Below are 23,175 nucleotides of genomic sequence, written 5' to 3' on the forward strand. Positions count from 1 at the left end.
GCACCAGTTCCAGGCTGCCTTATTTTTTGACGGGGGGGGAGGGGGAGGAGTGTTAAAAGATAAGCACCTCCTACCGTTGTAAGTGGCCTGTCACTCTGTGCTGCTGTGCGGTCGTGATTGGCGGGCAAGGCAGGGTCCTCTGGCCCCGCCCCGCCCCCTTTGCCTCGCTGCCCGGGTTTCCCCCAAAGGTGCGCGCAAGATTCCCGGGGGCCGGCGGCGTTGGGACCAGGTGCAGGAGCAACCTGCGCTGGCTGTCGCCGCTGACCTTCCTCCAGGCCTGGGTGTGATCCGAGGAAAGACGATCCTTTATTCTGTCTTTGCCGCCAGAGCGTCTAGGAACTGTTGCTCAGAACCTAGGCACTTCAGACATCGCCTCTCCCTCCTTCCTTCCCTGTGAACATCCCTTGCACGCGTGGGCTGCGTCATTCTCCCGCCTGCTCAGCGGAGGGAGGTCCCCTTGCTGCGGGGAGCTGTCTGTGGTGCTGAAGCTTCCCAAGCGTCTGCAACCACAGCAGCGCGCGGGGTGGATCACACGTTTTCACTTCTGTCTCCGATTCCCCGTGACTTGGATAAGACGATTTTCAGGATCGTGAATACCTCTCCGTACCATGGCCCACGTGAGACACTTTCGGACATTAGTTTCTGGATTTTACTTCTGGGAAGCAGCGCTGCTACTCAGGTCAGTCTACTTGTATTTAACAGTTGGACAACTCATTGAACTGGTGCACTGGGGTGCAACCACTTGTTATTGATGGAGCTAAGAAATTTGCAATTCTCTCTAAAGCTGACTGAAACTGTCCTTTAAATTGTGTTTTTTTCTATCTAAAACTATTGTGTAGCAGTCTAGTGAGACCTCTGAAAAATAGGTAATTTCCCGTTATTTTCATTGCTGTATTTAAGTAACTGGCATTTGATGTCATTGGCAGCTGAGATTACTGTATAAAAACTCATTTCCAAAGCCTAAAATTTATTTCTCACAAATTGCTCTTAGAGTTTTCATTTTTAAAGTGAATTGTATATTCTAGGAGTTACTTTGGTTTTTAAAGCTACAAAAAATTTGGTAACTGGAAATGAGACATTACTAACTTAAATGCAAAAATATGGGACTTAAGAATCTAATCATCACAGAAGCTGAACATTGATAGGTCCAGAGATTAAGTCAAATGAACAAAACATAAAGGCTTTCAGGTACTGTTTTGTAAAGACCTACTTTAATATCATAGTATCTCATGGAAGCAAAATCATAAATAAGTTATTAGATATGTTCTTTGTCAAAGATTCTTTTTTAAAAGGCATTATAACAGGTATATTATACAATTGTTCTAAAATATGCCATTATGTTCTAATCATATTAAAATAGGCTTTCTTTATTTTTCTTTCTAATTAATGTAAAGAGAATAGGGAAAAGATCAGATTAATTTAACCCCTATTCTCAATCAAACATTCCATAAAAAATAAGATACTGCTCAGATAAATTTTTGAGCTACCAATAGAATTTTCTTTGACTATTACCATATAATTAATGGATGATTTCCATTTTATAGCTGACTAGTTCTTCAAGAGAGTCAAAGTTAGATAATTATAGTAACTAAGTCAGTTATGTGTATACTGATTTCTATTTGAAGTATGTAAATTTTCTTTTCTGTGTTAATATGTCAATTTTAATTTTTGGGCTCCCTTAAGAAAACATAATTCATCTCATAGACTACCTTACAGAAAGTCATATTATCTTAATATGCTTATAGATAATAGGAACCAGTTGAGAAGGTTATCATGTTTATTAAATTATTGATTTTTAAAATAAATTAATGGCTTAACCCATTGATTCAAATGACTTAAATTATTTTCAGTAAAGTAATTTTAATATGATTTAGTCAATTTTTGTAACTTTACCATTTCCAGAAATCTTATATGCAGTGAGCAAAACAAAGTATGTGAAGCTTTTACATTTATGAAAAGAGTACGAAGTTCATTTATAATAGAAATTGGTTAGTTTGACTATAATTTATTTCTTCTTTGATGTTTAGTATCATAGGCAATACTATGCGTTCTTTCCAAGAAATCTAATTAGTTTACTTAATAGATACTTCAGGTCAGTAAAAAGATGTTTTTGTAGATGAGGTCAAATTTATGTAATGTCAATTCACCATGATCTATCATAATATATTCCTAGGTACCTAATCTTCATCACTAGATCCTCTGATTTGTGACTAATTTTATTAAAATTCACAATATGATCATAATTATAACAATTTATCTTCATTAATGTTAAGTGATTTTAGATTAAATGATAATAGAAATGCTTTTTATGAATAATCCAAACATGTAATCCTATGAAAAAGACATACCCAATTATAGAAGTTTATGTGATACTTATATTCTTTATCTAATTTTCTTCCTTTCATTAATAAAATAAGATTTTCCAGATCTTAGAGTTGGTTTAGAATGATAAAGTCATCGTTCTATGAAGACTTTAATCAGATATAACAACTTAAATATTTTTACTTTCAGTAATGGTTCTTGAAAGAGGACTTACATACTAAAGAAAGAGAAGATCCCTCTACTGGAAATGATTTGTAAATTAATTATCTTTATGGAAACAATTCTTTGCTCATAAAGTCTACTTGTTATGTTTTAAGAAAAAGGGTTACAACTAAAGGAAAAATAGAGAACTATTCAGTATTAATTATTCCTATTTATTTGTTTTTAAATTTAATTTTTATCTTAAAGTTTATTTTTCAGTTGTCACGCAATGATTGCTCATATTTACTGGGTACAGTATAATGTTTTGACAAATGTACACATTGTATAATGATCAAGTCATCATATCTGACATACCCATTGCCTTAAATATTATCATTTTTGATAAATATTCATTCAAAATTATCTCTCCTAGTGATTTTGAAATATATACTGCATTTGGTTAACTATAGTCACATTACTGATATAGAACACCAGAAGTTATTCTTCTTATTTAACTGTAATTTAAACTTGTTCCAGGGTAATATGGAAGCAAGAATAGTAACCAAAACCACCAACACTGGTAATTAAATAATTTACTAATGCACACATTTTTCATAGGTTTTAAAGATTTTAAAATTTTTATTGACATATAATATGCATATTTTAAAAGTACAGAAATAAGTTTCCATTTAGGCAAAGTTTTCACAAAGGGAATACACCCAGGTGAAGATATCACAGATCAAAAAGCAGAAATGTCAATATTCCAGGGGCATTCACCCTGCTCTCTCCCACCACCATATCCTTTCACAGGTATTATCTTACCCCAAAGGTAATTGCTCTCTGGGTAAACAACAAATATGCTTTTTCTTGCTTTTGAACTTTATATAAATACCTACTAGTGTCTGCTTTATTTTTCTGAGCATGAAGTTCACATGAATTGGCCATATTGTTGCATATAGCAGGAATTTACTCATTCTCATCACATACGGTAGTCCACTGTAAGAATACATTACAGTTAAGATGTGCACTGGCCTGTTCAATGGATATTTGGATGTTTTTCAAGTCGCAGCTTGTGTGGTGCACTGTGAATAGCTGTTAACATCTTTTGTGGTGATTTCTTATGTGTGCCTTTGGAACTAAGCATGTTGTCAAAGACTCTCTCTAGGAAAGAGATTGCTGTTATTATAGGAATGGCATGGATATGTTCATATCAATATGTTTAATTTTAGTAGTTTCAGCCAGATTTCCACAGTTGCACCTATTTGTATTTCTGTCTGCAATGTTTGTGTTCCTGTTGTTTACTAGTATGGAACTCGATTAGTGCAATGTTATTATACAAATTTCTAGTATTTTTTTTTACTACTAATACAAGTCCATAGATATTTTATTTCTTTCATGTTGGCATAATTTCTACTCTTTAGTAAATGAGCTTAGTAAAATCAAGCAAAATCAGCAGAACAAAAGTACTTACAACTGTAATAAAGTTTGTAGTTATCAGAATATGTCAGGCATAGGACATTTTTAAAGGCAAATTTAAAAAAAGATAATTCTTTGACCAAACATAAGTGAAAAAGTTGTATATATATATATGTATATTTATATATGTATATATATATATATGTATATATAATATGAATTTCTAAGACATGAAGTTTTAAAGTTTTCACATTTTGCTCAAATATCGTAGTTTTATTAATCAATTCTTTTATGGCTTTTAGTTCCTATATTAATAAAGAACAAAACATCAGTGTTTGCTCTTTTTGAAATGCAGATGATTATGAGGAGCTTGCAGAATAAATTCCCTAAGCAGAAAACTGTCAGAAATATTACATTTAAATTGATTATCTTCATACTATATCATTTAATTTTTCATTTTTACAGTTTGATACCAACACAGGTGGCTTGCTACTTGAATAAATTATAGCAGGTCATGTCAAAAACTGAGTATGTAAACTTCAAAAGTCATGAGAGTCAGAAATAAGATGCTTTCCTGATTTACTTCAAAGCTTATGAAAATATTTTGGTGTCAAATTTCTTGGTTTTGTTTTGTTATGTTGTAGAAGATGAGAGAAATCCATTTTTATGTGTTTTGGCTCTGTTTTCTTATGTAACATGTTGAAGAAAAATGAACTTCAAAGAACAAAGTTTTGCCATTAAAATGAATTACTACATGTAGGTACAGGAGCAAGAATCTATATAGCATTTTAAAATCATGCTACAAATAATACATGATTCTTCCCCTTTCATCCATGTATACAAGACTCAGAGCCCAGCTCTCTAGCCAATGTCTCAGCAGCTTTCCTCATAGATTCAGAGAATAGCATCCAAGATATTTCCTCTTGAACAAACTTGACTCTCCCTTAACCACACAACTGTGTATGGAGGCACATCAATCAACAATTATGTGTTTCATGTATAATGTTAAACAATTCAAATAAGATCTGTTCCACAAATTCTGTGCACAATTTTTGTGTTAAGTTAGTTAGCTATGGATAATTGGGAAACCATGATTTTTTCCAGCATGGAATTTGAAGTCAGTGCCAAGTGTTCTGAAACACACAACTATGTTTTACAGAGTGCGAAGTAAGGAAGATGTCAAGAAGTCTTTGTTCTTGTGTTGGGCCCTGTAAAATACTTGTTCAATGGTTAGAAACACTATATAAAATAGCATTGTATGCAAAAGGAATTATACAGTATATATTAGGGAGTGGTGGTGGTCAACATCAGTGGAAAAAGTCACTGTTGATGTTTAAAAATTACATTCAACTAGCAACAACTTTGAGTTGACTACAAGAACAAATCTGCAGTAATATGAAACTGTGCAGCATCTTTTTAAAATGGAATATGAACAGAGTATGAATGGATGAATACAGATAAAATTTAGAAGCAGATAATTTAATTATAAGTGGATAGTCACTGTTAGTAGGAATAGTCTTGTAATTTGGCTTAAAATATCTCTATCAATCCTCTCCTTTAGAGGCAGAATTTACCTCAAAATTACAGGTAGCGACTGGATGCAGTGGTAGGCAACTATTGTCTTAGCTACTCAGGAGGCTGAGGCTACAGATCACATGAACCCAGGGGTTCAAGACCAGCCTGGACAATATAGTGAGACACCATCTCAAATCAAACAAACAAAAAAGCTAGATACCTGTGGCTTTCCAAGGGCTATTTGGAAGTCTGGGCACCTGTGGCTCATGCCTGTAATCCTAGCTATCTGAGAGGCTGAGATTGTGAGGATCATGTTTCCAGGCCAGTCCAGGAAACAAGTTTACAAGGCCCTCAACTTAACAGAAAAAAGCTGGGTATTTTGGGCCAGTGTTTTCCCAGCTACAGTGGGAAGTATATAATAGAAGGATGGGATCCAGGCTGGCCTAGGAAAAATTGAACTCCTATCTTCAAAATAACCAGGGAAAAAAGGTCTGGAAGAATGGCTCGGGCAGTAGAGTGCCTGCCTAGCAAGTGTGAAGCCCTGAGTTCAAATCCCAGTACCATAAACTGAAACCCCCAAACCAAGTAATTATAAGATTGATAATAGTAGTTAGTAATAGTAAGAACTATGTAAAGAAACTAATAATGCCAAAACTATAAGAAGAAATATTTAATCTGCCTGTTTTAGAATTTAGATATAATACTTGGCATATAAGTGTTCTCTTAAAAGAAATATTAGCATCAAATAGAGGGCTTGGATTATTGGAATAAAACAGGGCATTGAACTTGGTTTAGGGTGTTTTGAGTTGGAGATGGTAGCTCTGCATCCCTCCATCCATTAGAAATGCAGAGATCTGCATAGATCTAACTGGTAGGACTGCAGATTTAACAAAGGGTATAAAAAGGAAGAAAACAAAGAAGAAAGAGTAGAAAATATATTTATATGTAATGAGAGTCGAACACTTAGAACAAGGCATAGAGAGCAGTACTTAACCCCAAGCTGAGCACGGAAGTGAGACTGATAATAACCAAGTGATAAAGTAACAGATTTGTTAGAGTTTTATACTTTCTATCTCTAGAGCTAGCTCTTATCAATGGGCATAAAATTTTTTATTCATCTCCTGTAGAGCTTTTCAATATTCTAGTTTCAACTAGTGTAATAGCTAGTATACAATTACAGGTGATACAGTTTAGTCACTTAAATTTTCTCAGAAAATTTTTAAGGAGTTTTTTTGGAGAAGGTAGATATTTTACTTCCTCTTATATCATGAAGCAGATATAGTGGATCCTCTTTAATTCTCCTATCAAACCTACCTCCTAGCCTTTACCATATGATTATCTTCACATGTAGATTAGCAATACATTTTGAAAATAAATTCATTTATGGGCACATGCTTATGTGGAAATATGGTGTTTTTATTTTTGGTTTGTTTTTGGTTTTGTTTTGCTCTGTGGTTACTGGGTGTTTCCCATTTGAAGAATGGTATAGCTTTTAGCTTTGTTTTGCTTGGAGAAGTGGCCAGGAAGAAAAGACCAGTGAATTACCCACAGAGAACTGGTTCTGGAGTGAAGGCAGGAATTCTGTGAGAGAACCAGTGTTTAAGCAACAAGCAGAGCATGAATGAAATGAGTGTTCAGTCACAGAAGATAAAGCTTTTTCTAAAACTGCATGGCAACAACACACAATTTCAGAAAATGAAGTTTTAATCCTCAGTTGTTGGAATTAAAAACTAGTGAAAAGATGCTGCTCACTTATTCTGCATTTCTGAAATTCACTAGAGATTCTTCTAGCAGAAAGTATTGCTGGTGCTTTGCAGGCAGTTTAGTGCACTGAAACAGTAACCTTGGCTGTATGATAAGGAGTAGCATAAAATCTAAAGTTTATTAATACTCTCTAGAAGTAGTTTACTGAGTAGAAGAATTTCAAGTGAAAGTGATCAGGAATTCTTTATTTATTATAAAGAATCAGGATATATAGCTAAACCCTGAGATGTTTCTCATACTATTAGAAAGTCTTGCCAATTTAAGATGATTAGAATTAAACTGGAGGTAAATGGGCCACCCAACATTCTATGTAAATTTGAGAATCTCTGAGAATCATTTCCAATGTAGTCATCCCTTGAATTTTTAAGTTCCCAGCAATAAAGATTTCTTTTCTCAGAAGGAAAACATTTATCAAATATTTTTAATAAAAAACTAAAACATTATTGAATTTCCTCCTAGTCAAAGTGAACTTGTTTTTGTTATATACACCCTGTACAAATTCCTATTTAGGAATATTCCTATATATCAGTCTTTGTGGTTTTTTGTTTCCTCCACTTAAGATGGACTTCCTGCTCATGGAAATTGTGCCTATATTTGAAGCACGATTTGAATTTGTAGCATTTTCCAGACCAGTATTCCATATGTGAAGCTCATAAGCTCCATGTTTCTACTGCCTGTGACTTCTATAGCTTCTATGAAAATGTGTACAGCAATGGCTACACCTCTGAGTTCAGCCGGTGTGCAATTTACTGGCAGAATCAAAAGCTTAACTTTTAACAATGTGTTGCTGTAGAGGGGAGGATGCATGACATCACTTTCAAATTTGTGCTTTAGGTTTTCATGAAAATGTTCTGTTTCCTTCAAAATTATAGGTCCCACAGGGATATGACTATTTCTTTTCTTTCTTTCTTTTTTCTCTTTCTTCTTTTTATTTGTTTTCTTCCTGTACTGGGGATTGAATTCAGGACCCTGTGCTTGCTAGGCAAATGTTCTACCAGTTGAGCCATGCTCCTGGTCCATTTGTATTTTTTAGTTTGCTTCTCAGATAGGATCTTATGTCTGTCTTTGCTTGGCCTGGCCTTGAACGTTAATCCTCCTACCTCTGCTTCCCCACCAGCTGGGATTAAATGCATGTGCCACCATGGCTGGCCTATGGTCTCAGCATTTCTTTATTTTGCCTCCATGATGCTTAGTTCACTATCATACACAGTGCAGATACTCAATAAACAATAAATCACCTGAGATGTCATCTGCCTGTCTCTCACATCTACCTGTCTATGGCTTTGCATTTGGATTCTAATAAAACCTGTGCTATTGCATGGAGTCAAAAGGGAAATTTGTATTAGCTATAGGATCAAACAAATCTCCTAATTAGATATGACCTACTCTGAGAAGAAGCTGTAAAATAGATAGAAATTGGAAGCAACTAGGGAATAGTGAAAGATTTGCTTTTTTTTGGCCCAACAGAAAAGAAAGTAGAAGTGATTATGAGTGATTAGTAGGCTAATGATTATCAGCAAGTAATATTCACCTTTTTTTTCCTGGTTCAAATTTTCCCTACAATACTTTAAGTGGGAGCTTGGAAGAAGATAGGTGATTTGAACCTCAATGAAATGAACATTCAGCTGCCCTCTATCAAATGACTGGAAGGAAAATGTGAATTCTATCTTTTTGCCTGGCTAATTTCTATTCAGTTCACCTCACCTTCTTTAAGAATCCTTCTCTGATCTCTTGCCCTCTCCCCAGCCTGCAAGTCTAGGTGAGGATGCCTCTTCCATATTCCAGGGCCACATGCCTCAAAAGTGTAGGAATTGTCTGAGTTCTCCCTCTAGCTTAAACTGTGAATTCCTTCAGGGCAAGGGCTGTAACATATTCCCATGGCTTAACAGAATGTCTTGTATACTGACAGGACTCAATTTCTGTAGTGAAGCCCTGTTAATTTTTTTCATCCAAAAAATATGGGAAAGTGACCGGGAAGTTGTGAAGAGGTCTGGTAGAGGTGAACCAATTTGGGTTGTAATACACATGTCCATGGAAGCAATGCTAGGAATCTCTCTGTATAGCTATCCTTATCTCAACTAACAAAAACGCTATGTCTTTCTTATTATCGTTTATGTCTTCTCTTCGATAAAATTGGAGAAAAGGGCAGAACAGGTTCTACCTGGAAGCGAGAGAGGTAGAGGGGAGAAGGAGGGGATGGGGAACTGGGGGCTGGGGTGTGTATGGGAAATGGCCCAAACAATGTATGCGCATATGAATAAATGGAAAAAAAAGAAAGAAAACAAAAGAAGAAAAAAAGAGAAAAAGAAAATCGTGTGTGTGTTGTGGGGGGGAGGTACCATTCATAAAAACGACAATATAAAATTCCCAAGAAAAACTTTAAAAGCACAGAATTTACATGAAGAAATTTTTCTAAATTGATCTATAATTTAATTCAAATGCAATTAAGCTAATGAAACTTTTATGTGTAGAATTGGATTTTACAATTCTGAAATTCTTCTATTAAATGATTGATAATACACTTTAAAAAACACTTATGAAAGAGACAAAAAGAAACCTAAATAACTCTCTTCATACATAATCCAAATCATCACATTTCTCTGCTACCATTCTGGAGAAAATTTGGTGAGAGATTTGGTGCAGTTTTTTTTCTTTACTCCTAATTTTATTTGTTTGTAGTAATATAATTATACTTGCTTATCTTTCTTTTCTTTCATAGAAAAATTTCCAGAAAAAAAGTCCTTTCAGTTCCTGACTATTCACCTATGCCTTCTTGTTCCTATTTGGATTCCATCTTCACTTGATTATATAAAGCAGTACTGAGCTTTCACGTTACGATCAATGGCTTCTCTTTTAAATAACGGGAAAAACATAAATAACACTTGATATGATAATGGTTGTAGCCAATCACTATTTCAATCTTTAAATCAATATGTGATCTTTTGTTATTTATCTTTTATGAGACATTTATGCTGGAGAGAAACCGTAAATAAGAGTACATTCTAAATGTTAATGAATAAATATTAATTGAAAATTCATGCACATTATCACAGTATAATATTTTAATTTCTGTTATATACTCACCATTGTGAGACAGCATCACTGAAAGCTTCCAGTTTTCTACATAAATCGAGAACCATTAATGTGATAGACTATTTGTTTTTGTCTCTTAATCTTTTTTTTTTTATTGGACTGGGGTTTGAACTCAGGGTTTAGTACTGTGCAAAGCCACACTCCAGTTCATTTTTCTCTGGTTATTTTGGAGATAGGGTGTTGGGAACTGCTTACTAGGGCTGACCTTAAGCTGAGATCCTCCCTATATTAGCCTCCCAAGTAGCTAGGATTACAGCCATGATCCACCATGATCTATTTACTTATATTTGTTCAATGATTTGTTTCCAAAAGACACTTTTTTTTTTGCTGAGAATTACCAAAAATGTAGTCATGGATAAAAAAGAACAGTTATAAATATTGAGAAAACAAACATCCTTTTTTGAATGAAAAGGAGTATAAAATCTTTACCAAAAAAGGATTTAAATGGATCTTTAGCTCTTGATGGAATTTGAGTGGGCAGAAAAGGGACAAGAGACTTTCAGGCATTAAATGCTTTGTTGGCACAGGCAACAGTTTCCATGTGAAAGGAGAATATGGCAAACTTTATAGTGACATTTCTACCATGGTGGCCCCAAATGTTCTTTTGTTTTCTTTCTTCCTGTCTTTATTTTTTTGCTACTCTGGGCCTTCACCTTGAGCCACTCCACCCTGCCCTTTTTGTAATGGGTATTTTCAAGATGGAGGATCACGGTGTCTGGCTTCCAAAATTTCTTTTAAATCAATTCTTGCCTTATGTTATTTTAGGACTATCTCCCTGTGGAAAATCTATAGAATTTTTCTAGGGTGTTAGAAAATATCAGCAAATGTTTATTCAAGTAATAATTTTCTGTATTACAAAATGTTTCATTGTTATCACTTGATTGTAAAGGAAGAACATTTTTTTTTTTTTCATTTATTCATATGTGCATACAACATTTGGTCATTTCTCCCCACTTCCCCCCCCACACCCCATCCCCTCCCTTTTCCCTGCTCCCCCCCTCTCCCTCCCCTCACTTCCAGGCACAAACTGTTCTGCCCTTATCTCTAATTTTGTTGAAGAGAGAGTATAAGCAATAATAAGAAGGACAAAGCATTTTTGCTAGTTGAGATAAGAATAGCTATAAAGGGAGATTCCTAGCATTGCTTTCATGTACATATGTGTTACATTCTAAGTTGATTCTTCTTGAACTAACCTTTTCCCTAGTTCCTGATCCCCTTCTCCTATTGGCCTCTGTTGCTTTAAAGTTTCTGCACTAGTTCCTTTGCACTGAGGACATCAAATACTATCATTTTTTGGGGTTTCTTACCTATCCTCCTACCTCCCTTGTGTGCTCTTGCCTTATCAGGTGACCAAAATCCAATCACCTTGCTGTATTTGCCCTTGACCTAAAGTCCACATATGAGAGAAACATATGATTATTGGTCTTCTAAGCCTGGCTAACCTTGCTTAGAATGATGTTCTCCAGTTCCATCCATTTACTTGCCAATGATAAGATTTCATTCTTCTTCATGGCTGAGTAGAATTCCATTGTGTATAAATACCACATTTTCTTAATCCATTCTTCAGTAGTGGGGCATCTTGGCTGTTTCCATAATTTGGCTATTGTGAATAGCGCTGCAATAAACATGGGTGTGCAGGTGCCTCTGGAGTGACCTGTGTCACATTCCTTTGGGTATATCCCTAGCAGTGGGATTACTGGATCATATGGCAGATCTATGTTTAGATTTTTAAGAAGCCAAGGAAGAACATTCTAATAAGCTATTTTATATTCATTTGTTTGGTTAACATAGAACTACATGTATGCATAAGTATGTATATATGTAGGCATTTGTTAATTTCGATCACTCCAAATCTGTGTATCAACAGTGTAAAGAAATTTAATTCTTAGTAGATTAAAACAAAAAAAAATCCAAGAAGAGACTTACTACATTTCATGATGTTATAAAATACGATTTTATTTCTGATAAAGGATAAAGAAGGAGATACATAATGAAATTCTAACCTCATGGACTTAAAAACAACACATATCTATAAATTACTGCCTTACTAATAACAAAAGTCTAGTATGCATTAAATAATATTTCTACAGTTATTTAATCATTTCCTTATGAAAAGAAACTTATCTCTACTAAAATGTTAAGAAACCTATCTTTGTTAGTGAACCTCCTTATACCCTTTAATTTGCCTCCTGTTTTATATACTGGGAAAATAGTGGAGGATTATATAGATTGAACTATTATAAATCTCCCTTCTGTCTCATGTTGTTCCTTTGTTAAGACCTTAAAATACTTGAAAAGACTGGAATCCCTTTTTCCTCCTTGAATCCCTGAAATTTAGGATAGCTCTGTCTTCCTGCAAATCTTAAATCGGGTAAAATCATCAAAGACATTGACTCTGCTGCAGATCTCTGCTGGTGTCTTCTGAGACTATAGTACAAAATTATATCTTATGAGTAGCCTAAATATTTCCCCTTTAATAATAGCATGTGAACTAAAAATGTTACTCTATTTCAAAAGGCTAAAGCATATAGTATTGTCTGTGTATATTTGTATGATTATCATATATATCAACAGATTGCAAAGATTATACTGTAAAAGTTTGATATGAAAAAAATAAAATTTCAAAGCAATTGAGTTCCATCTTTTCTCCACATGCATTTGTAAACAAATGTGAAAACAAGAAGGGATTTGGTGGTCACTCTAGGTTAAATACAGTTCTCTCAAGGATTGAGTGTCCTATTTATAGACTGAATGATTGTATTTAATATGCTACTTTTGAAATATAATATATAGAGCTGTATACATCTACAGTTTTCTAAAGCTAATATGGTGAAAATGTGATCATTTCTTTTTAGCTGAAAATATGTACTTAGCATTACAACTTAATTTCCTATTTCACTTACTATAAGTAGCCTTTATTTCAAAAAATCTATTTTATATCTAAAACCTATTATGTTGATATATATGATAGGTATTGAATTGCATGATAATAAAAAAGAAGTGAACAGCCAGTCTTTTATTGCTGTTTTGGTTCAGATTCAGTTTATTTGTGACTGACAGAAAGCACACAATAACACTGGTTTAAGAGAGAATTTTCTCCCTCTCAAAATTAAAAAATAAAAAAAGAGAGAGAATGAAAAAGAAAACCCATGGAAGTGAGAAGACTAAGGCTAGAATGAGGTTCTGCAGTCTTTCCATTTTCTTGTTTTGCTGCCCTTGAAATCTGAGATACTCTGATTTCTGTCATCCAGTCTGATGCCTTTTGACCATCACAGAAGAGAAGGAGGCCTTTCCAAGGGGTTAAAGATTTCTGCTTCCCTTTTTTGTGCCTGTGGGGCCAAGTTCTGGCCAGTAAGTTGTAAATAGAGATGGCATGTTCAAATTTTTGGAAATGTCTTTGATGGGAGTGCTAAATGCACCAGGTCATGCTTTGTACTCTGCCTTGTGGAACTCAGTCATGAAATGGAGGAAAAGGGACTATTATGAGTAGGAAAGGAAAATGGTTCAATTGTGTTTCAGAAATTTCACTCAAGAAATTATACAGAAAGCTGAGGAGAAAGCTGTTGGCCAGAGGGGAGGAGAAAACCTGATGTCAGAGAAAGCAATACATGACCAATGCAACAGAACATTCCAAAAATGAAAAGATAGAGGCAGCTATGAGAAATGTCAAAATATTTTTTAAAGCTTGACCACTAAGTAGATGTGAGAAAGAATGAGTGCTGTGGTATAATAATTACATTTATACCTTTAGTAACTGGGTGAATTATAAATAGAACATTAAAAGAAAAGAATCAACACTGACTGTGGTGGTGCATGCTTATAATCCCAGTTAATTAGGAGGTGGAGATCAGGAGGATTGGGGTTCAATGTCAGCCCAGGCAAAAAAATATTGGTGAGACCCTTTCTCAACAAACAAGGTATGCATAGTGGAGTATAGCTGTAATCCCACCTGCACAGTAGTAATAGGTAAGAGGATAACAGTCTGATGTTGGCCCTGGACAAAAAATGAGACTCTATCAAAAAAATAACTAAAATGGAGGACATTTAAAATTTGTTTTTAAAAAATAGCTAAAGCAAAAGGGAATGGGAGCCTGGCTCAAGTGGTAGAGAAACTGCCTAGCAACTATAAGGCCCTGAGCTTAAATCCCAGTACTACCAAAAAAAAAAAAAAAAAAAAAAAGAATGAGAGAGAGAGAGAGAGAAAAGAAAGGAAAGGAGAGAAAGAAAGGAAAAGAACAGTTGCATGGATGAGACTCATGAGTTAAGTTCCAGATGTGTGTGTGTGTGTGTGGTGTGTTGAATGCTAATGGTTAACAAAACAGTTAATGGAAAATTTTAACATAAAAGGGAGAGTGTAAGATCTGGAAATAGACAAGATTGGATGGTTAGGATTCTGAAGCAGAACTTCACAACATTTTTCATACTTGAACAGGACACATGGATATTTCATCCAGTGGAGGTAAACAAACAGTCCTGGTGACTCCCAGAGATTTCTGACATGGGGGCTTCAGGAATCTCTGTGGTCTCCTGCACCATCTCACACACTGAAGGCTGAGCTATGGATAACATAGAACAGTTGCAATTTACTGGGACCTGCACATTAGGAAAAGTTCTTCCCTCCTGGGGCATTGAATGCAAACTATGGTCCTTTCACCAGAAGAAAAATCAACATTCCCTAAGCTTCTTAGAACCACAAACTCATAACTTTGTGAATCAGAGTTTGTATCTTTTCAAGTTCTCCAAGTAATTCAAAACCTCATTTAGGTTTGAAAAGTACTGTTCTAAGCTATTACTGGTGGCTCATGCCTGCAACCGTAACTATTTGGGAGGCTAAGATTAGGATGATTGGGTTTCCAGGCAGCCACAAAGTTTGCTAGACCCCATCTCAAAGGACAAAAGTTGGGTGTGGTAGAACCCACCTGTCATCCCAGCTATGGAAGGTATAAAATAGGATTATGATGGTTCAAGCCAACAGAGCAAAAGATGAGACCCTATATCCAAATAACCAGATTAAAAAGGACTAGGAGGCATGGCTCAAGTGGTAGAGTTCCTGCCTAGCAAGCATGAAGCCCTGAGTTCAAACCCCACTACCACCAAAACCAGAAAATGTATTGTTCTAAGAATACCAACTTCTAAGATATGTGCAGAAGAAGAAATAGTAGGAAAAGAAGAAAAGAAAATGGGGTGGATAAATAAAAAGGAGACTAAAATATACCACAAACTGAAAGCCAGAGTTTTTAAAATGAAAGAGTGACCAATAATATCCAATGCTGTAAAAGCAAAAACAAATATGAAGAAACTATTAGTAGTCTTTTGAAGTGTATTGGTATAAAAATAATTGTATACAATTTTTAGCATAATATTGAATGATAAGCTAAATGAAAGGAAATATATATTCTTCTTTTTCTTTTCTTTTTTTGTGGGGGGGCTACTGGGGCTTAAACTCGGGGTCTTGTGCTTGCTAGGCAGGGGCCCTATCACTTGAGCCATGCTCCCATCCCAGCTTTGTTTTGTTTTTGAAATGGAAGAAAACATGTGGGGACATACATAGGAAATATCTGAACTTTTTGCTCAATTTTGCTGTGAATGTAAAAATGAAGTCTTATATTTTAGAAAAAGAGAATTTGAGCTTTTTAAAGTCTGGAGGAAAGAATCAATAGACTAGGAAATTATGGTGGGAAGAGATGGTATGGAATAAAGGAGGCAAAGTCACTGATAAAGATGAAAAAGAAAGTCTAAGGCAAGGCTCAAGTGGTAGAGCAAATGCTCAGCAAGCACAAGGTGGTGAGTTCAATCCTTAGTACTACCAAAATAAAAATAAAAAAAAAAAAGAAAAGAAAGAAAAAAAGCATCAATCCCAGCTATTTAGGGACAGCCTAAATATCGCAAATAGCCGGACCCAGACTGGTCTGGGCAAAATGAGCCACTACCTGAAAAATAGTTAACTAAAGTAAAAATGGCTGCAGGTGTGGCTCAAGAGGTACAACACTTGTGTAAGCATGAAGTCCCTTATTTTAAAATAAAAAGAAGGATTAAAAAGAAGGGTTTTAAGAGCAGAAGGTACCTGAAGGGTAGATTTTGAGGTAAAAAGTAAGTCCTTGGAACTAAATAAAAGGAGGTTAGAATTGATTCAGAATATATAGGCTATAGATATGAGGGTTCTAATTTTATAATTCCACAGCTGAATGCTCAGGTATCTCTTTGAAGTAGGAGGCCATCAATGGAGATGAAGATGAATAATAAAGCAGACTGGTGAGGCTGAGGCAACTAGTTACAAAGCAACATGGAAGACAGCAAGCCTGTTACTTGTGGTTCCATGGCTTGGCTCTGTGTCAGCCTCGCTGGCACAAATGGCACTCTCACGAAGAAGACGAAGAGACTGAATCCCAGAGACAACATCTGCACTAAAGGCCACAGTAATTTTGGTGGTAAACTGAGAAGTAGAACCTACATCACCTACTTCATATCAATTCTTTATGTTTTGGACAGTACTGGGAACTGAACTCAAGACTTCTCACTTGCTAGGCAAGTGCTCTACCACTTCAATCACACTCAGTCTTCTCAGTTCTTTACTTTTGCTAATGACCACTGTATTATGCTATTCCAAAGAAAAAGAAAAAAAACAAAACTCATCACTTTTTAAAAGGTGAAATGTGACCTACTCAATTAGAGTCACAGTAATTTTTGAATAGAAATAGAATAAAACCCAGTTTCAAACTTTTTACTCTGTGCTCATTATTCTATATGAGTGCCAAGGTAGACAGTGTTGGAATATATTTTTCACTCATACTTCTGAACATTTTCTTATGCATCTTGAAATTGTTCATCTTTTTTTATGAAGCATTGTCTAGAGATTGTATAAAGGAAAACAGTCTCACTGCCATAGGAAATAACATCTATAATTCAGATGCTGTCTAAATCCTTTTTTTCCCTGGGTAATTGCAACCATTTTGCCCAAAATAAGTTAGATATATAGATGGAAGGTAAAAAGGATGAAGGAAGGAAGAAATGAGGGGAGGGGTGTGAGCTACTCCAAACACTGTAATATTAGCTTTAAGTGTGAACTGAGTTTGAACTTTCAGTAGAAAGTGAACATCCATGTTTGCGACTTTCTGATCTCTTCTCTCTAAAATGATATAGCCCAGTTAAAAAAAAAAAAAAAAACTAGAGGTAGAAATGTAATTTTCACGAGCAATAAATTGAGCAATACCATATCAATTACAACATTTACTTTTCTTTACCATTTCTAACCTTAAACACTTTTTGTTTTATTAATTCCCTCTTTGTTTTTTAAAATTTTTGTATTCATTTATTCACATGTGCGTACATTGTTTGGGCCATTCCTCCCCCCTGCCCCCAGCTCCCTCCTTCTCCCCCGCAGCCCCCTCTCTTCTAGGCAGAACCTGTTCTACCCTTATCTCTAATTTTGTTGAAGAGAAGACATCAGCAATAATAAGAAATACATAGCATTTTTGCGAGTTGAAATAAGGATAGCTATACAGAGAGATTCCTAGCATTACTTCCATGTATAAATGTGTTACAACCCAAGTGATTCATCTCTACCTGACCTTTTCACTAGTTCCTGATCCCCTTCCCATATTGACCTCTGTCGCTTTAAGCCTTCTGTATTAATTCCTCTGCAGTGGGGACATCACTTTCATGTTTTGGGTTTCTTACCTACCCCCATACCTTCCATATGTGCTCTCCCCTTTTCTTGTGATCCAAGTCCAACAACATTGCTCCATTTGCCCTAGATCTAAAGTCTGAATATGAGGGAGAATACATGATGTTTGATCTTCTGAGCCTGGCTTATCTCGCTCAGAATGATGTTCTCCAGTTCCATCCATTTACTTGAGAATAATAAGATTTCATTCTTCTTCATGGCTGAGTAAAACTCCACTGTGTATACTATTGTGTATAAATACCACATTTTCTGAATCCATTCATCAGTAGTGGGGCATCTTGGCTGTTTCCATAACTTGGCTATTGTGAATAGCCCTACAATAAACATGGGTGTGCAGGTGCCTCTGGAGTATTTGTGTCTCATTCCTTTGGGTATATCCCCAGGAGTGGGATTCCTGGATCATATGGCAGATCTATGTTTAGATTTTTAAGAAGCCACCATATTTTTTTCCAGAGTGGTTGCACTAGCTTGCATTCCCACTAGCAGTGTATGAGGGGTCCAACACCTATTGTTGGTGGTGTTTTTGATGATGGCTATTGTAACAGGGGTGAGGTAGTTAATTCCCCCTTTGTTCGGTGCCATTTCTCTATCCTCAAAAAACATGGCAGTCAGGCAGACGTGGGGCTTCCTGAACCACAAGAAGAAGGTCTTGTCTCTCTTAAACATACTTAAGACAGAAGACATTCCACTGAAGAGTGACATTAACATAAACATTTATAGGCACACAATGGGAATAGCTACCATAAACTGAATGTCAGTGCTTCGCTGATTCAGTGCTATTTATGAAAAAAAAACTTAGTATGACTCAATTTTAATATTCTGTGTTCATCTCATTTCTGATCCAGACACTCTAGAGACTGGTACTTTAAAATATGCTTTCATGTCTTAAAACTTATTGATTTGGGAATTTATTAAAAAATGCATTTGATTAGTAAGCATTGGTGCAAGCAGAATTAGTTGAAAATAGCAGTACTACTTCTATATTGTTTCCTTTGTGTGTGTGTATGTGTGTGTGTATGGATATGTAACTTAAAATCTAAAGAATAGAGGTAATTTCAGTTACTATTTGCCATTTCTGGTTTGTGAGATTCAGTTGTTTTTTTCTTACTTTTGATACATATTTAAAGATTTTTTGTACCATGCATATACATCAGATTAAAATGAAATTTATAATATTTTTAAAAACAAGATTTGTGCAAATTGTTAAGGTTGGGAGATAATACTGTCAAAATAAAATACTTGATCAGCTTTCCTCCCATTCATTTTATTCAATCACTTTGAAGTAATTTTTAAAAAGTTCCTGAAACCACATCCAATGTTTTTTTGATAAATTAAACTGGTTGAGGTATATTACAAATATCAAAAAGTAAATGTTCTCGAGCTGAAATTCAAATAATTCACCTTTATCAAACTGAACTTTAGAAAGATTCTAGAAATGATAGCAAAGTAGTTTGTGTTATTTATTTATGTAATTCCTCAAAAATTATGTGACATAATCTCTACCCTCAGTCCTGAGGTTTTCACTCTAGTAGATAAGGTTATGACTTAGAAGTATTACATAGCAATAATGATACCAGTAAGTGATACAATCATACATGTGATATAAACTCTGTCCTACAAAAATTGGGAGCAGGAGGGATAATTTTTGGCTCATTAAGAAAGAAAATGTGAAAGGTATGTCATTTAAGTAAAAGAATTGATAAAATTCCCAACATCAAAAATGCACAAGCAAATTCACAGTGATCAAGCCACTCTCTGAATTCACAGTAAGTGCTATTATAACTCCAGTTGTGTCCTGCCCTTTTATTGACTGAAGGAAAAGTAGTATCTATAGTTTCAAAAGGATTTCGCCTTACATGTTTTCATTTGTTTGGAAAACTAATGTTTTCATTAAGTATATTCTCCAAGAGTACATCATAATTCAGAGTCAGAGAAAATTCTCTAGTCATTTTTCAACTGAAAAAAAAAAAGGAAGCTGTGAAAGACTTTATGCAAAGTGTGTGTGTGCTCTCCATGTGTTATGTGTGTTGTGTTTGTGGGGTGTGTGTGTGTGTGTGTGTGTGTGGTGAATAAACATGACTAGAATAAGAAGGTCTATAAAAAAAAAGACCTAAGGGAAGAATGATCTAGAATAAGGGAAGAAGTCTTTTTGGATATGCCAGAGAGAAATGAAGCAAAAAATTCGTTCCCAAAAAGAAAAGAGGAGCAGAGATACTTTTGAGAAAGTTTTTATAGTATGTGATTCATCTTAAGAAATGAACTGCTGTTTCACTGATTTGAGAGGGGCAAAGTAATATTGACATATATTTCCCTGAAATGCTGCTGTGGGGATTCAGAATTTTACTGTTATTTGTTTTTAAAAAGATTGTAATAATTGTGTATAATAACCACAAATCTGCATTTATAATTTTGAAAGTAATCATTATATGCATTTAATTAAAACCTATTTTGTAATCACTATAGACATTTAATTAAAATATTTCAAAGTATATATGTAAATTTAATTTTGCTGTTTTGTAATTACTTAGGTAATACACGGTTGGTTTTTCAGTATAGAAATCCAAATAATTCAAATCTGAATAAATCAAAACTTCTCTTTGGTAACCATTATTATCCTAGCCCTCCCCTGAGAGGCAATGACTGAATTCATTTAATGTTTCTTTCAAGACAATTTTCCATGTATTAATGTAGACATGTATGTAAATAAAGAAATAGTGAATTTTTATATGTTGAAAATAAAAAATATTTTAATTAGGAGAATAATACTATTATATATTAAATATAATACTTATTTGGTGGACTTTCTTTCAAGAAGAGAGATTTCTGTTGAATATTTGCTTTGGCCTCTCTCTATCCCTGAAGCCATTCTGCCACAGAAGAGAGAAGTGGGGCTTCTGTGTGGGGGGTTTAGGAGAAGATCCTGGACAGGTGCAGACAGCCCTTTTCATTTCCTGTTTCCCTTTGTACTTTGAGTAAAGTGGGGTGTGAATGTGTCATCCTCTGCAGAGTAGTATGAGGCCAGTGCAGCCAGAGCCCTTCAGCCCTTTCCCTTTCTCATATGCCCTCTTATGATCCCAAGTCCTTACCCTTTTACAGGCATTTCTCCAACTGTTCCAGATTTGGGGGGTGGGTGGGAGATTATCTAGTGTGTAATCCTTTGCATCCCAAGAGTATACTGTAAATATTGTTTTATATCTGCTACATTTTTACTTACTCTTTCAGTACTTTCTGCTTCAGAAAACACAGGACGATCTTATGTTGTTTACTGTTTATAATCTTATTTACTGTTACATAAATCTAAAGAAAGGTTATATGGGAGATATTTAAGACTATGTTGGTACCAGTGGGAGGCGGGAGGAGGTGAAGAAAAGGTGTGGGAGGGTGAATATAGTGCAAAAACTGTATACACATGTATGTAAATGGAAAAATGGACCTGTTGAACCTATTCAAGAAATGGGGTGAGGGGGGATAAAAGAGAATGGTGGAGGAGGTGAATTCAAGTATGATATATTTGATGTATTATAAGAACTTTTGTAAATTCTATAATATAACCCCAGTACAACAATAAAAAATTAATATAAAGGCAATAAATGTTAGTGATTAATGCAGAGCAACTGTGCAGTCCTGCAAGCTCAATTCATGGTCAATAACTTACAGGTGTAGCATTCTCCATCTTTCATGCCACATTTTTACAGTACCTTTTCTATGCTTAGGCATGTTTATATATGTCTAATACTTACTAGTGTGTTACAATTGCTAACAGTATTCAGCATAGTCACACACTGTAATGGTGTGTAGCCTAGGAGCAACAGGCTCAACCATTAGCCTGGGTGTAGTGGGATGTAGCATCTAGGTCTTTGTGAGTGAACTCTATGATGAACTCAATGACAAAATCACCTAACGATGCATTTCCCAGACTGTGTCACTGCTGTTACCAACACATGACTGAATATATTTAATATATCTACCATGGTATTTCTTTACAGATGAAAGGCAAACCATGCCATGTGTCTTCCTGATGCCTTAAAGTCTTCATTTCACTCAGAGTAAAAGCTAAATGTCTTAGAGTGCCTCTTATGCTCCCATATGATTAGGTATAAATTTAATGTTGGATCTTCTTTCCCCCACTCTCTCTTTTCTTAACAGTACTCACCCCCCCGCCCTCCACAGGCACTCCTGTCCTGTGAATATCTCAGTTCTGTTCCCAATTTAGAGTCTTTACCCTGGCTCTATTCTGTGCCTGGAATAAATACTCTTCTTTCAGATATTCATGTGGTCAACTCCTTGACCTCCTTTAATGGTCATATAAAATATCTTCATAATGAGGCTCATTCTAGCCACTCTATTTAAAATTTTAATTGGTCCCACAGATGCTGTCATTCCTGACTGTCCCTTGGTCTTTTTTTTAATTTTTCCTTTTGTTGACATAGTATGTATATAATTTACTAACTTGTCAATGTTTCTGGTTTATTACTTTCCATTCTACTATAATACAAATTGCATGAGCTCAAGGATTTTGACCCATTTTATTTATTTCAGAATTCAAAATTCCCATAACAGGACTTGAATATTGTACATTTAAAAAAAAAGAACAAAATGAGTGTGTACAGCTATTAAATATATCAGCCTTTCCTGTATGACTTCATTTTGTCTTGTTTATAAGGGTTTCTTTTACAAGTCCTAAGGAAATTCTTCTGTATTTCTAATCTTTACATTGCAGTTCTCTTCAAAGTAAAATTTACATATGAATTAGAATATCACATGGTGAGAAAGGAGTGTCAGACTGTTCATAGCACTCTTTGGTCCTACATCTCTTATGTTTGCTTGGGTTATAAAGGGCAGCCATTTCCAAATGCTGGCACACTTCTTACTCTGATGCCAATTTCCACACATCTTTATAATACCTTTAATTATAATTCTTTCTATCTTTATTTTTTTTAAGTGCATCTTCAGCATTCATTTTTGCCCCCACACTCTCAATTTTATGACTTGTCTTTGTAATATATTCTAAACTTAACTGAACAGCAAAATGGCCTTCCTAACGTTTTCTAAGGCTCTGCACAGATTTCATCATATTGCTACTCTTCCAAGTTGTATAGGTTCCTTCTCTGATTCTGTTTCTTGATTCACTTCCTCATTTGCTGTCATATATTACTAATGATTTTCCAAAGGGCGCATTTACACAGATGGACTGTTCATTGCTTCGTATTATGGCAGCTTTGTTCTCACTTGATTTGTGG

The 23,175-nt window shown here is 35.1% G+C and overlaps 1 protein-coding gene across 13 annotated transcripts in view; it reads left to right on the plus strand.

Annotated features, from left to right (window-relative positions):
* Glra3 (glycine receptor alpha 3) overlaps positions 1-23,175 on the plus strand; it is a 381,512-nt gene that overhangs the window by 214,169 nt on the left and 144,168 nt on the right. For 2 of the 13 annotated variants that reach the window (XM_020155215.2, XM_020155214.2), the window contains exon 1: positions 178-679. The exons of the other annotated variants lie outside the window; for them this stretch is intronic. In XM_020155215.2, the coding sequence (XP_020010804.1) occupies positions 609-679 (71 nt within the window). In that variant the 5' untranslated portion in view covers positions 178-608. Of the gene's footprint in view, positions 1-177; positions 680-23,175 lie in introns of those variants that run through there. 13 annotated transcript variants of the gene reach the window in all.

The sequence above is a fragment of the Castor canadensis genome, chromosome 14 (assembly GCF_047511655.1).
Source record: "Castor canadensis chromosome 14, mCasCan1.hap1v2, whole genome shotgun sequence".
Classification (NCBI taxonomy): domain Eukaryota; kingdom Metazoa; phylum Chordata; class Mammalia; order Rodentia; family Castoridae; genus Castor; species Castor canadensis.